The 14,267-nt window shown below is 39.4% G+C and overlaps 1 protein-coding gene across 5 annotated transcripts in view; it reads right to left on the bottom strand.

Annotated features, from left to right (window-relative positions):
- The window catches only part of ppp6r3 (protein phosphatase 6, regulatory subunit 3), a 49,164-nt gene extending 35,114 nt beyond the window's left edge, over positions 1–14,050 (bottom strand). For 4 of the 5 annotated variants that reach the window (XM_084555227.1, XM_084555225.1, XM_084555226.1 and 1 more), the window contains exons 1-8: positions 13,847–14,050; positions 6,572–6,738; positions 6,172–6,417; positions 5,080–5,266; positions 4,735–4,872; positions 3,275–3,340; positions 2,391–2,503; positions 72–185 (exon numbers count right to left, since the gene is read on the bottom strand). In XM_084555227.1, the coding sequence (XP_084411353.1) occupies positions 72–185; positions 2,391–2,503; positions 3,275–3,340; positions 4,735–4,872; positions 5,080–5,266; positions 6,172–6,398 (845 nt within the window). In that variant the 5' untranslated portion in view covers positions 6,399–6,417; positions 6,572–6,738; positions 13,847–14,050. The remainder of the gene's footprint in view (positions 1–71; positions 186–2,390; positions 2,504–3,274; positions 3,341–4,734; positions 4,873–5,079; positions 5,267–6,171; positions 6,418–6,571; positions 6,739–13,846) is intronic. The other variant, XM_084555224.1, reaches the window with a different exon arrangement.
- Positions 14,051–14,267: the final 217 nt, after the last annotated feature.

Here is a 14,267-nt window from a genome sequence, read left to right as displayed (position 1 = left end):
AATCTTATCATATAGTGTATATCAAAATCCAATTAAAAACAGAAGGCGGCAGACAACAGAACAGGACATACGCTGGTCTCCTTGTCTCAAACAAGGTGAGCAGGATCTGGATAACACTGACAATTGCAGATTCATTCTTCTCCCTGTCGAAGATATTAGACAGCAGCTGCTCCACTGTTTCCTGCCTGAGGTGGAAGAAGACAGACATGAATATAAATATGAAGCAGGTTTTAATTAGTGAAAATGACAAGGGACACAGCTAGAAAACCGATCAAAGGCTTATCGACTGGATATTCTACATCAAAAGCAAAAATTTACTGATTTCATACCTGAGATTTAATAAGCCTCAATTCCTTAGTTGGGTGAAAGTTCAAGATACAGTGGAACTAACCTGATACACTACATCACTGAAAGTCAATTATCGGCCAATGGGCCACATCAAGCCCACAGAAGATAAATGTCCTAAATGTCTGTTATTATGGACCATTTCTAAGTCTTACAACAACAAAACTTATTATTTCATTTGTATATAACACACTGTATACTCCAAATTGCTACAAAGCATATTCTAAAAAATAGATGCAAAGAGAGAACAGAAACTAGTACTAAACTTTAAATAAACAAAGGCATTAAAATAATGCATCCTTAAAGCAAATTATACAGTTTGCCACAAAAATGTCTAATAATGTGTTGTTGTGTTATTGGGGTACACTGATTGGCCAAAAAAAAAAAAAAAAGTCGCCACCTGGATTTAAAGGGGAACTATTGTTTTTACAACCTGGACCTTATTTCTAGCATAAAATACGGTCGTTTAATCACACAAATAACTATTGTTTCATTTGCACTCGTTTAGGAAAGGATCAACGTATACCCATATAGCGGGAGTGACAGGGCACCGGGACGCAGCCTCTAAATAATGCATTATCTGCCGCGAAACTCGTTCATTTCACCAATATTTTGTTATGATATGCTAATGCTATTTCCCGTTGAGTCCGGAGTTACCTGTTATCATCATCCGGGGTCTGTAGATTGACCTATAGACCCCAGATGATGTCTTCTGACCTGGACGATGTCATCTCTGTGCGGCGCGCGCACCCGCGATGGTCAGCTTCTTTAACTGTAAATTTTAACTGTAATTTGCTACTGCTAGTTTTTTGGCTGAATATTTTTCCTGATTCTGAGGTTGCGGACGAACCATAGCATTAGCAAATTACAGGTATTACCAGGGTATTTACATAATGCAAACAGTGCTATTTTCCTTTAAGAATGTATTTTTTTCCCTGGTTTGATGCTCAAAACACGCTTTGTGAACCCAAAGGCCATTATCCTTATTACAAATAACAATTACTGTATACTACTAGAATAAATAATAATGATAGCAGTAGCAGCAAAAAGAGACTCTTCACATAAAACAACTGTTACTGGCACAATGGGAAGAAAAATAATGCAGAGTGGCCCTTTGCTCGGCATGCTTCACAAAAATCGGCCCTGTGCTAGTGGTTTGTTAAGTTACACCATCTGGAAAGTCATCCTGGGAAATTGTTTGGAAAAGGACTGTTCCTCTCTCTGCCTCCGCATCCTCCTTTCAACAAGCTCCTCATCCGTATACTCTTGCTCAAAACGGTAAGGACGTCCATCATAAACAAAGTCGTCGTCCACAACCTCAGAATTGGAAAAATAGTCAGCCATGTTGCAAAAAACTAGCAGTAGCAAATTACAGGTAAAAAATCCGACTGTCGTGGGTGCGCGGCGCTCAGAGAGGACATCATCCAGGTCAGAAGTTAGTAGGGTAATCTACAGACCCCAGATGATGTTAACAGGTAACTCCAGACACAACGGGGCACAGCAATAGCATATCATAACAAAATATTGGCGAAATGAACGAGTTTCGCAGCAGATAATGCGTTATTTAGAGGCTACATTTTGGTGCCACACCCACTATATAGATATATGCGGCACTCCGAACGACTCCAAATGACACCAAAGTTATATGGGTGAGTAAACAATCGTATTTTATGCCAGAAATAAGATCCAGGTTGTAAAAAATGGTAATTCCCCTTTAAGAGGTAGCAAGCAGTCAGTATACACTCAGTAGGTCTAATTATATAGTGAGCATGTTGACTGACTATTCTTGCGCTCTTTGTAAGGAACATTACAGGCACACACCATTGTTGTTTTCAAACCAAGTGTCACACCTAAAACACGCCTGCCACTGCCAGTAGTTCCAGAGAGGACACTGATTGGTTGAACCACTTTGGTTTAGCCTGGCAAGATGGATTGGAAAGTGATTTCACAAAAATCCAGCTGCCTCATGAGATAAGAGTGAAACACCAGAAAGACATTTTTTCTGTACAGTAGGGTTTAGATGACTTTTTGTAACAAGAGCATACTTTTCAAGTGTGGCCAGAAGTGGGTCGGGCTCCGAGCAGCCCTGGACCTGGAACATCTGGTCTCTGCTGAGTCTAATGATCTCACACAGCGACTGGGAAGCATTTGAGTGCCTCTGAAACAAAAACAAACAAAACAAGACAAACAGAAGAAGGAATACAATAAACCGTATTTGATCTTTTATATGACTCTTGAAATTGTGCATACTGAAGGCCTACAATAAACAAATATTTCCAATTTTGATATTAATTTCATATTTCATACAATTATTCTTTAGCTTAATCTATTTATTTTCTGAGCAATCAAGTTATCCTTTAGTTAACCATAATAAACAACACTAAAGCAGATCTGTCAAACATAAGTCCACGTTAGACTGATTTTGAGGTTTTTTGTATGTGTTATAGTTGCAGACCGCACACGTAATCTGGGAGAATGAAATATAATAAGAAAAGCCTTCAGGAATCACCTTAATCAGATCGGCATCACATGAAGGGCATTTTTATTTATTTTTTTTATGTGTACATCCCTATAACTTGTTGGGTCTCTGTTTATTGACACACTTTTAAGGGTCAATTTGTTTTTGTTTATTTTCAGCATTCCTGGCACTGGAAAATTCCATAATTGGGGATAAATAATCCTCCAATTAATATCCAACAATTCTGAACTTATTGTAAATATATTAAGAATTATATGAAGGCTCCTCCACAGATTTTTTTTGTACCGAGACAAGATGGAAACTACATAAAATCTTAAACTATTAATATATATTCACCCCTTTTCAAAGGTTAAAAAACACAAGAACACATTCCCTGCCTGATCAAAGGCCCACAGGAGTTTAAAGATGCTGAAGGCCAATAGACAAAACAGCAGTGTGCTCGTTACTCACATCTTCATCTTGAGAAGACTGCACCATGTCCACCAGTCTCTGAATTACTTTCTCCTCATTCAGCCACTAAAGGAAGAGCACATAAATAATAAGCAGCACGAAAGTATTGGAAGGAAAATCCAAATAATACCAATTCATGATCACCTTCACTCAAGCAAGTTAAGACAATTTTGCATATGAACTAATTTTTGGAAAACACCAAGGTTTCTAGCTTAGGCAACATACAGGTTTGTGTACCTTCTGCATAAAAATGACGTTTTTCAGGAAATCCTGAAAGTAGACACAGTAGACTCTTGGACAGTTATCATTTTCTTTTAGAATTTACTGGTATAATTCCAAATTCATTGGTCCACAAATGATAGCCAGGCATTGTGGCCCAGATGCTGCAACACAAGCCCAAACAAGGACATTACCATGTTTTACAGACAGGATGAGGTTTTGAAGCTGGAATGTAGTGTTTCTTGTCTCCAAATATGACACATCTCATTTAAACCAAACTATTCTACTTCGGCATTTCCTGTCCACAAAACATTTTGCCAATAGTGCTTTTACACACCTGATGTTTAGAATACTGCAGACAGGCTCTTCTTTTTGGAGAAGAGTGACTTAAGCTTGATTATACTACCACTGCACATTGAGTGCATAGCAACATCATAGGGGGTATGAAAAGCATTTATACCTGTGAATCTCCAGTTTGTTATGTAATTAAGCCACTGAAACACGCTGTGTTGAATTTCACTCTGTATTTCACACAATGGCGAGTGGAACAGAGGAGTTGGCAGAGGAGCTCATGTTGGAGTTGGCATAAATAAATATGGATTAACAGTTTCACTCAAATCACTGCTGAGCAGAACATCTGAGTAGACAGTGTGTATAAGCCTGAACAAAGGAGAACTTTGTCTGGTGAGTCATCAATCACAGCCGCTACATTCTGCGTTGCATAGTTACAAGTCTGCGGAGGTGCACGTCAGGCTACAACATAGGGTCCTGGGTAAGATCCAAGGTCCGTAGCAACGGCATCAACATGACGAAATGCAATAAATCATGCATTAGTCCTTCCCACTGTAAGATGCACTTACTTTTGCAACTAACAGATATGCAATATAGGCTAATTTGCCTTAATATAAAATAGACAAATATAATGTTTAATTTGCTTGATTGTGTTCTTTGTTTACTTTCAGGAAGTTTTGAACCATTTTTATGTAATTCTGAAGGACACAAAAAACTGTATGAACCATACATCAAGATAACATATGTAGTTTTCAGTAAGATTACAAAATGAATTAAATCAATAAATATGTCAATTTTGTGTCCTCTGCTGTCCAAATCCATGCTGTTAATTCATTCTACTTATTCATACGTGTTCTTGTTGGTTGCAAGGGTCCAATTTAACTTGATAGCAAGTGAACAGATGTGGGAAACATTTGTAGAAAAGCTAATAAAGTTGGTTCGCCACCCACATTGAGAACATCTTGTCGTAGCTGCTGTGGTTCAACACAGGTGAGCATTCTGAGCAGCAGGTCCATTATCGCAGATGTCCCGATGTGTTTGATCATCAAATCTACAAAGTCCTCCCTCTTCCGCAGAAAATCCACTATCTATAAACATAGACATTCAATAAACATCTTGAAATTAGTAAAGAGGACAAACTGTCATACAGGTTTAACTTCAGCCATTAAAGTAAAAAAAAAAAAAAAAAAAGATTAAAAAGCATGCACAGTATAGAGTTTTACATTTTGGGAAAAATCACACCTGGTGACATGTATCCTGTTCTTTGAATCGGCACTCTACTATCACAGACTTACATGTTCAGGCTTGCGTCCTATGAGAATTGATAGGACCTTAGAGAAGAAGCTGGCTAGGAGCGGGTTGAGCGGTGGCTCATTCTGGAGGAAACCATATAGTTTCATCAGCAGTTTTTCATCTTCTCCCAGTCTGTCATTGATCTGGCTCACATCTGATGTAAGCAGTTCACATGATATGTTGGGATACCTATAAAAACAAAAACTGCAACTTAATTTTCAACAAATGTTACATGTGACGCAATATACAAGCTGATATTACATTCTTCCTACTTTGGGGACGCTGAGGACTTTTCCACCATTAATGTAAAATTGCAACCTATACAACAACACTGAAAACCAAAGTAGTAAACTTTTATAGCTTCATCCCCAGCCTACCCTGAACTACAAACAGGGTTCTAAGAACTAAAATCACTTTTAGTTCCTGTAACAACAAATGTTACTTGCCCCAATAATTAAACTATCAAAAAGTTCCTTCTTAAAGGACCTGATATGTTTTCTTACGTCCTTTCAACAAAATAAGGTAACAAAGAGTTCAAAAATTAAAAGTGGGATTCATGACATACAAGATGACATACAATAAGATGCAGCACTGCAAATTGTAGGGTATGTATGCTAAGGCCAGAAACTTCTCTGAATGCGTTACTAAATCAATTTGTTTCTTTCACTTCAGGTTTAGAGTTTTTTTTTTTTTAAATAAACTGCTACAAACACTACCTGTTTTACAACATGACAGGCTCCCTATTACGCTCAGTTTTCCGTGTGCATACTACAGCATCAAGCTTTTAAATATGAAACTACTCAGTAACTGAGCACTGTAGTGATTCATGAGGTGCCTATATGAAAACTTTTATACTGTATAATATCCAAATTCAGCAGATTCTTCAAGCAAATAATCATGCTTTTTCTGTCAACTTCTACAACCACCAATAGGACATGATAAAAATAATGGCTGCCATACATGCATTACAGCACAGTCAAATGAGCAATGGGGGTGTCTACAAATGGTTTTAACAAACTATAAAACTAAATTTTTTTTTTTTTTTTTTTAAAAAACTCTTGAGATGGTTCACCCTTACCACCATGTTTTCTTACTTGTATTTAACCTTCTCCTCAACATCAGTACTGGGTTCTTGTGTGATGAAGGCAACCAGGTCCTCCATGCACTGTGGTCTGAGCAGGAAGTCAACCAGTTTGTGATTTTGAGCTTTGCACTCCTGCAGGACGTCATCCTCATCCATTACCTCTGTAAGCGTGACATCCTCCTTCTCTAGCAGTGTGTCAATGTGGGATGTGGTGTGGAGGTCAAATTTCCAAAACATGTCGGTTCTTCAAAAATGACTAAATAAATTACACAGTCAATATACTTTGGTCAAACACAACCATCATGTGTCCTTAAAATATACAAATATAAATATAGGTTCTTCATTCAAAGTGATTAATTAAGTGCACCAGTAATGGGCGTAATTGTCAAACAGCTTGCTCTTTTGCATACCTGGGAGTATATTGGAGTCCAGATGGCGGATCTCAAGTTAAAAAGATGTATGTTCTAGTCTTTGGGAGTTATGGCCCATTCCAGGCAAGCCACATGGACTGGAAGATAGACAGCGGTGATCGACAGGTTGACAAAAAGCACACATACAGCAGATTACCAGTATACACCTGTGTGGATGACACAGAAACAGACATGTTTTCACTGATTTTTGTGTGATTTTAGCAATTTAGACTTGTAGACACCACTGCAAAAGGCCCAAATTAAGCTTTGATCCAAGTACCAAACAATGCAATCAATGTTGTTGTAATAATTGTAATTTCCTCGTTTCTCCGGTGTACCTAAAAATAATAATAAACCACACCAACATATATTTAAGTGCAAAATAACCAGTGATGACACTATGATCATGTCCAGCATATATTTGTGATCAGCGAATACTAAAACATTCTTGATTAAACTTTTTTCAGTCTGTGTGCAGCTCCATTGACTTAGAGACTTGCTAGCTCTCCGCATCATTTTAAAACAGACCTATGTGGACATTCATTCAAATCAGTGTTTCCCACAAAGTTTCATGGGACCCTGGCAAATGGAAGTGCCCAAGTACCCATAGAAAGACAGCCACCTGCCCTTATGCCATGTGCAGATAAAGCAATAGGAGGAGTCTCTTGTGTTATGTGCAATTTATAGTACTGTGGCAACTCCAGACACTGCACTGTAACCTGACGTGCACCTCCCCAGAAATATAGCTACGTGTTGTGGCGACAACGGACAGTAGAGGCTGTGATGGGTGTGAAATGCTTTTTCTTGTTCACGTGACTCAGTGCCCAGACAAGCACAGAAGGCTGTCCTTTGTTCAGGCTCCTACACACTACTTAGATGTCTTCTCTATGTTTTGCAGTAACTTTAGTGAAACTGTTAATCCACATTTAATTACTTCAACTGCAACATGAGCCACTCTGCTCCACTTGCCATCATGTGAAGTGTGCATAGGAATAAAGGTTTTCGACAGCCCCCTATGCTGTAGACGCACCATCAACGCACATCCTGTAAATTAAGCTTTATGTTGAGAACTAAAATAAAAATCAAGCTGAATATTTCTGCATTGAACTGAAAAAATACCAGCCTCCAAGCTTTTAAGGAATAGCTTGGAGGCAGGTATTTTTTAGTACAATGCAGAGATATTCCACCTTAAGCGTAATGTTAATTGAATTTTCATTGTTTAGTTTGATAGATCTATACATGCTGAAACAATCTGCTTACAACCTATAAACACACTGGAAAGTAGCACAGCAAAGCAGCGCTGCCATGCTAACCATTAGCACCTGCTCAAGTCTCTTCTCAAAAACAACTGATAAGGAAATGAGGACTCCTATGCTCTGACCACCAACCAACCATCATACTAAAATCACGGTTAAATCATTCTCAACACTATGTATGTGAATTAATGACAATAGTGAATTCAGTCTGATGGCTGGTTGCGGTCAGAGCGTGGGAGGTGTGTCATCTGTTGTTTTTGAGAGAATAATTCAACAGAGACTCAAAAGCAGATGCTATTCGTCATGCTAATAGCTAGCATGTCAGCACTGCTTTCCAGCACATTTGGAAGTTGTAAGAAAATTGCTTCTGCACATATAGACAAGATCCTGGGTTCTAACCTGCTGGCTGACTGGTTGGATCTATATGTGGAGTTTCCACATCGTTTTCATGTCTGCTTTGTCTCCTCTCACACAGACATGCATGTTGGGTTAAAGCAGTGGCTCCCAAAGTGGGGGGCGCAGAGCCATTGCGGGGGGGGGGGGGGGGGCAACTTCAGACAACAACCTAGGGAGCGGGACGGGTTTTGGGAATCTTTGGGAATCGGGGGGGGCAGTCACGTGATTGGGATATGACGGGCATATTTTTGTGGGCTCGAGATGGGATGGGAGCGACAACTGATTCCCCTGTCACCCTCTAGATGGAATGAATGAATCAATAAAGGAAACTGCTAGCAATGAGATGGACGAGTTTTTGATGGACTGCCACGCAAACCTGTTACACTGAACATAATTACACAGTAAAGTTTACTTGTATTTGTTCAAAAAAGGTTGAGGTTTGTATTAATTACAATGTGTGAAATAAACTACAATGGAGTCTGAAAACAATTTTTTTGGGATGATTTTCTAATACCAAAGGGGGGCCCAGCAGAGAGTTTGGGAACCACTGGGTTAAATGGTGAACCTCCACAGCAGAGTCCCCAAATTAAATACGAAGTTGCAGGAACGATATTGATTTTGTTGCAATTTTTCTTATTATTATTATTATTATAATGATTTATCTTTTTCTGCGTAGCTTAAGTGTCTGCCCAGGACAAACTGCAAGGGCGAAAGGCATCAAACCTGGTAACTTGGTAGAAGTCCTACCATGTCACTTTGCCAGGGTGTTAATACACTATAATAAGCCAATTTACGTTTTGCCTCATATCTCAAGAACCGTGTGCCCTAGAAACAAAATTATAATTAATTAATTTTAATTTAATTATTATTAATTAAATTTTAATGAAAATGAAATGCAACAGAATTGCATTATTATCATTTTAAAAAATTAAAGTGATGGGTAAGAACAGATGACGGGATTTTTATGACCGTCAGTCAAAATGACAGACAACGAAAAAGTCTCGCGCAACCTCTGCACATAACATAATGTTGTTGCTCATCTGATACTTTGAATCTGAACCATCTCCAAATTACTGAGCCACTGCTTTTTCTTTAACTAACCAATTTCTCCTCCGCACACTCCGTAGACATTGTTGCGCTCCTCCTCTGTGGATGAAAGAGGAGGGGCGGGGGTGCGGGGAGCAGTCCAGAGAGCTCTGGGTGAGCAGCTTGACTAGAGCAAGGATCACAGCGCAAATTTGAACTGTATCGATATACGCGATACAGGCCTATTCCGTATCGCATTAACAAATATATCAATATATTTTTATATCGCCCAGACCTAGTAGACGCCCATCAAGTTGCGTGACATTACATCAACAGGGGCCGCTACAAGTGACATGGAAACACTTCATATGACTTTAAGGCCTATAACTTTTGAAGTATTCACCCAATCCTTATGAAACTTGGCAACCGTCATTATAATGTTTGCATACAATCATGGCAAGCGTCATTACAACATCCTGTTTCGGCCGTGTTGTTTTGATGATAAAAGTCTTCTCGGAATTTCGAAAATTTTTGGTGTATCCCTAATCATCATCATCATCATCATCATCACTAAGCGTGTTTTGACCATCAAACCATGAAAAAATGCACTCTTGAAAGAAAAAGAAAAACAAAGTTGTAAACCACGGTTTTCATTATGCAAATACAAATGTGTGGACATTGTTCATGTGTTCACAGCCCTACATCAAGTAACACACAGCAGGAAAGGAGTACTCTGAGGCAAAGACAACTCTGCCAAACTTTCTACAAAGACCTGACATACCTCTGCCTACCACCAATAACAACAAATGCTGATTGTCAAACAGGGTACTCATCAGCAAAATGTCCTAAGAGAGAGATATTCCACAGGTGTCAGCTATCAGCATCTCTACAACCACATTCACCTCTAGAGGAGGCAAGTGACTGCAAAGACAGAGACGGGAAGACAGAGGCAGAAAGAGATTTTCCATTTGTCACTTTTGAAATATGAGGTTAAATAACTCAATACCACAACAACACATTATTGTACATGTTTGTGTCCAAACTGTACAATTTGCTTTCATTTTTGTAACATTTAAGTGTTTACTTATTTTTTTAAGTTTAGTACTGCCTTTTCCACTGTTTCTGTTCTCCCTCTCTCGCATCTATTTGCTCTTTTAAATTAACTTCTGTAGCAATTTGAAGTATCTACACATCTTTGTTTTTATTTTTCTAAGAGGAAAATTTGTTGCACTGCACCTTTAGAAAAATAGCACTTGTACATTGCTGTTGATATGGCTGTGGATGTGTGCTGCGGAACTGAGGGCATGTTGCAATAACAAGTTAAAAACACAGGAAAGTTTGTCTTGCTGTTTGTTCTGAAGGTTCAACAGATAATAATGGACTAGCATCTAAAACACTGTTTTAATGGCAGGCGATCTGCCCGCACTACCTCCGCGATTTACCAGTTGATCGCTATTGACACATTGGGCACCCCTGCTCTACAGGATTATACAGATGCATTTCCAACTACAATCAGCATAAGTCACAGGATTTAAGGCATTACTCAGTGTATGCTTATTAATGACAGAATACAGTAAAAATATCTTTCCTAATTACATTCAATAAATCTAGACTTTTGTTGAATAGTATCAAAACTTAGGAATTAGGTTATTTCCATTCAAATTGTGTTAAAATATGTCAACTGTTTGAAAAATATTTGATATGAAAAGTTCTGTTATACTTAAGATGTTAACCACAAGACTAATCAACTACTCAGAAAATAGTAAATACATTAATAGAAAATGCAACTGATAGATTAGTTGACTAATTGAAAAAATAACTGGATTAATACACTGAATCATTTGTTGCAGCCCTAGTGTATTCAAACCTGTACTTTGACTTTCATTTAGTGAGTCTAAAGGCAGAAACAGCTTTTTCTGGCAGTAACATTTTGCCAGAATTATATAGAAAACAAAAAGTAGACATCTTTTGCTTGCATTCTCTCAAACCAGCTTCAGGAGGTAGTCACCTGGAAAGGTATTCAATTAACAGGTGTCATTTGTTCAAAGACCCCAAACTGACCTCTAGGCTTTGTCAGGGCTATTTAACCAAGAAGGAGAGTGATTGGGGCCTGTTTAGACCTTGCATTAAGATAATATGTGGGCTATCCGATCGCAAGTGGCCAGTTTTTTGTGCGTGTGTTCAGAGCTGGCATTAACATGCTCTCCAAATGCGTCTCCAGATCCAATCTCAGTTTCGCGTTCCGTATGCAAATAAACCCAGAACTCCCCTGGGGCGTAACAGAATATACCCCAAAAAAGTTCTGCCCGGCTGATGTGTTAAGAACAAGCTGGGAGATCTTCCAAAGGAGGGCTGCAAGAAAAAAATGAAATCACTTTGTTCTCGCAGCCCTCGTTTGGGAGTTCTCGGGTGGTGTCTGGCAACTACTCTGTGATTGGTCAGAAACTGGAAGTGGGCATGATTAATGGGGAAAAGTAGAAATGCTTGCGGACACTCTGTGTGCTCCCAAATGCTAATATTCACAGTGTGACCGCTAATCTCTCCTGGTTAGAGATCAGCATACTGTACATGGGTGCCGGCCGGATGTCGATATCTGAAAATAAAAAAGAAGTGTCTCTCATTGACTGCGTTTACATGGTCTTTAGTATCCCGGTTTTGAGGCTTATCCCGGCTTTGAGCATATCCGGGATATGGTGTTTACATGGAACACAGAGAAACCCGGTTATTCATATCCCTGTATACATGATAAATATCAGAAACCCGTTTTCTGATCGCTGCATCCTATCTGCGCATGCGTGTTTTACGTCTTTTTCAATGTTTTCCAACGCGACCTAACTTGTTCAACAGTGCGAAGTGGAAAACCAGCGTCACGTAGCTTTTCTGCAACAGACTTGAATATGTCGGCATTTCTGTGTTTTCTGCCATCTAAACACGTAGTTATGTTGAGTTCTTTCATTATTTTAAGGCAAAATTCAGTCTCTTCGTCACTCCAAAAGTGAGAAGTTCTCGTTGCCGCCATGTTGATTGTATATCTAGTGCGTCGCCTGGCGTCACTCGCGCCTGCGCAGACAGTGGGCAGCCGTCAGAGATCGGGATAATGTGTATACATGCTCCAGTATACCGGCTTCTATCGGAGTACTCCAGGTAGCAAAATCGGGTTTCTTGAAATCGGGAAATGGGCATAACCCGATTTCTGAATTCGGGATATGGTGTTTACATGGACAAACACAAAAATGGGATACTTCAAAAACCCGATCAAAACCGGGATACTAAAGACCATGTAAACGCAGTCATTGTCCATCTCCCAAAATATTTGGCACGTGTGGCGTATGCTGCAGTGGGAGGCCCCTATGAGGACTGTCTCTGGAGTTCTGCACTCGAGTTTCGCGTCAAGTATAAAATGACCTGGCCGGAACGAACTTTGTTCCTGCTCTTGCAGCCCCAGGAGCGAGAACAAATTTCCCGCTTATTGCGGAGTATGTAACGAGCTTAACTGAACTCCGGCAAGATTGTTAGAAAACCTCTTGAAGTTGATTAGGAGAATGTGCAAAGGTGTCATCAAAGGAAAAGGTGTCTACTCTGAAAAATCCAAAATATTAAACATATTCTGATTAGTTTATTATATTCTTGCCAACTACATAACTTTTGCCTGGTACTTTATATATATATATATATATAGATATATATATCAACCATAATGAAGCATTAATTTGCACCCCAAATGCAAAATTCTGTGGGCAATCAGCACAGCCTCTGGAAAACTAATTTTTACAACTTCAAAATAACTTATGTCCCAGTACACTAGCCACAGCCCAATAAAATCGATCTAGATACCAACTCTAGAGAGATAAAAGTGTTACGTCCCCAGCCCTACAGCATGCCAACATAAAACACAAATAGGAAGACATCAACGGTTCACTTAGTGCTGCTATAATGAACATACAAGTATATAGTTCATTAATTTACAGGTACCAATTTCAAGCTAACAGGCTCGGTTTTGCTTACGAATGCGGTTGTAATGGAAAATTATGCTCATCAGCTACACAATTTCCAGCCAGCCAACTGAAAAGACACGGTTTCCAGAGATTAAATTGCACTTTAATTTACACCAAGCACTGGTTAAAACGACACGCACACATGCCTTCCCTACATAAGGTAACCGACTAAAATTCGCATTAACGTCATTCCATTTATCTACCAGGGCCCAAAACAGACCACTAACGCAACAGAAACACACCGGTTCAGGCAAACTGGCTTACGTCACTAGCTACTGTTAGCTAATCTAGTCTTTTAAAAATCACATTTTAAACAGACGTTAGTGACGACGTCTAGTAAACTGATACTGGTGAGCTAGGGGAGCAACGTTAACTGTCTACAAAGTTGAAAAATAAAATCACAGTATGTCCTCACGATAAGTGATAACTGAAATTAACGATACTTCTGTGGTAAGTAGAGGTAAACCGAGAGTGTTTGACAGCGTAGTTTTAAGATGGCAAAGTATGTTTCGTGCTAACCAGCTAACGTTAGCCGGCTATCTACAGAATGCTGTCTAATCGCCTCTTCGGCACCAAGAGCATAGGCTGGCAAGTGTACCTACCGAAAGACAACGGTAAATGGGGAGTTTCCAGCATGTAGCTTATCTTGCAATTTGCCCCAACACCTGAACAAAACGAACACGGAAACAAAACGAAATTCCGGGTAGGAAAATAAAGCGTATAATACTGATTCCGACACGCGCGCAAAGGTACAGAATCGCAGGGCACTTTGCAAGATGGCGGTTCCGTCAACTTCAACAACCCCTTCCCCCACTACAGCTGCAACGTTTGTCACTCAAACTACCACCGCAAAAACTATTGGTTGCAAACCCGTCACTTAAAGCAGACCTCGAGCTTTTATTGGCTACAGAGAATGTCCCGTCAACGCGTCATTTAATCATAATATGTGTATTTTGTAGCCCGGAAGAATGGAGTTTATACCGCTTTACGAGCTGTATGCAAACAGTAAAACGAAGCGACAGC

Source organism: Chelon labrosus, assembly GCF_963514085.1.
Source record: "Chelon labrosus genome assembly, chromosome: 11".
NCBI classification, from domain to species: Eukaryota; Metazoa; Chordata; class Actinopteri; order Mugiliformes; family Mugilidae; genus Chelon; species Chelon labrosus.
Note: the sequence above shows the minus strand (reverse complement) of the source record. Positions and strands in the feature narration are given on the sequence as shown.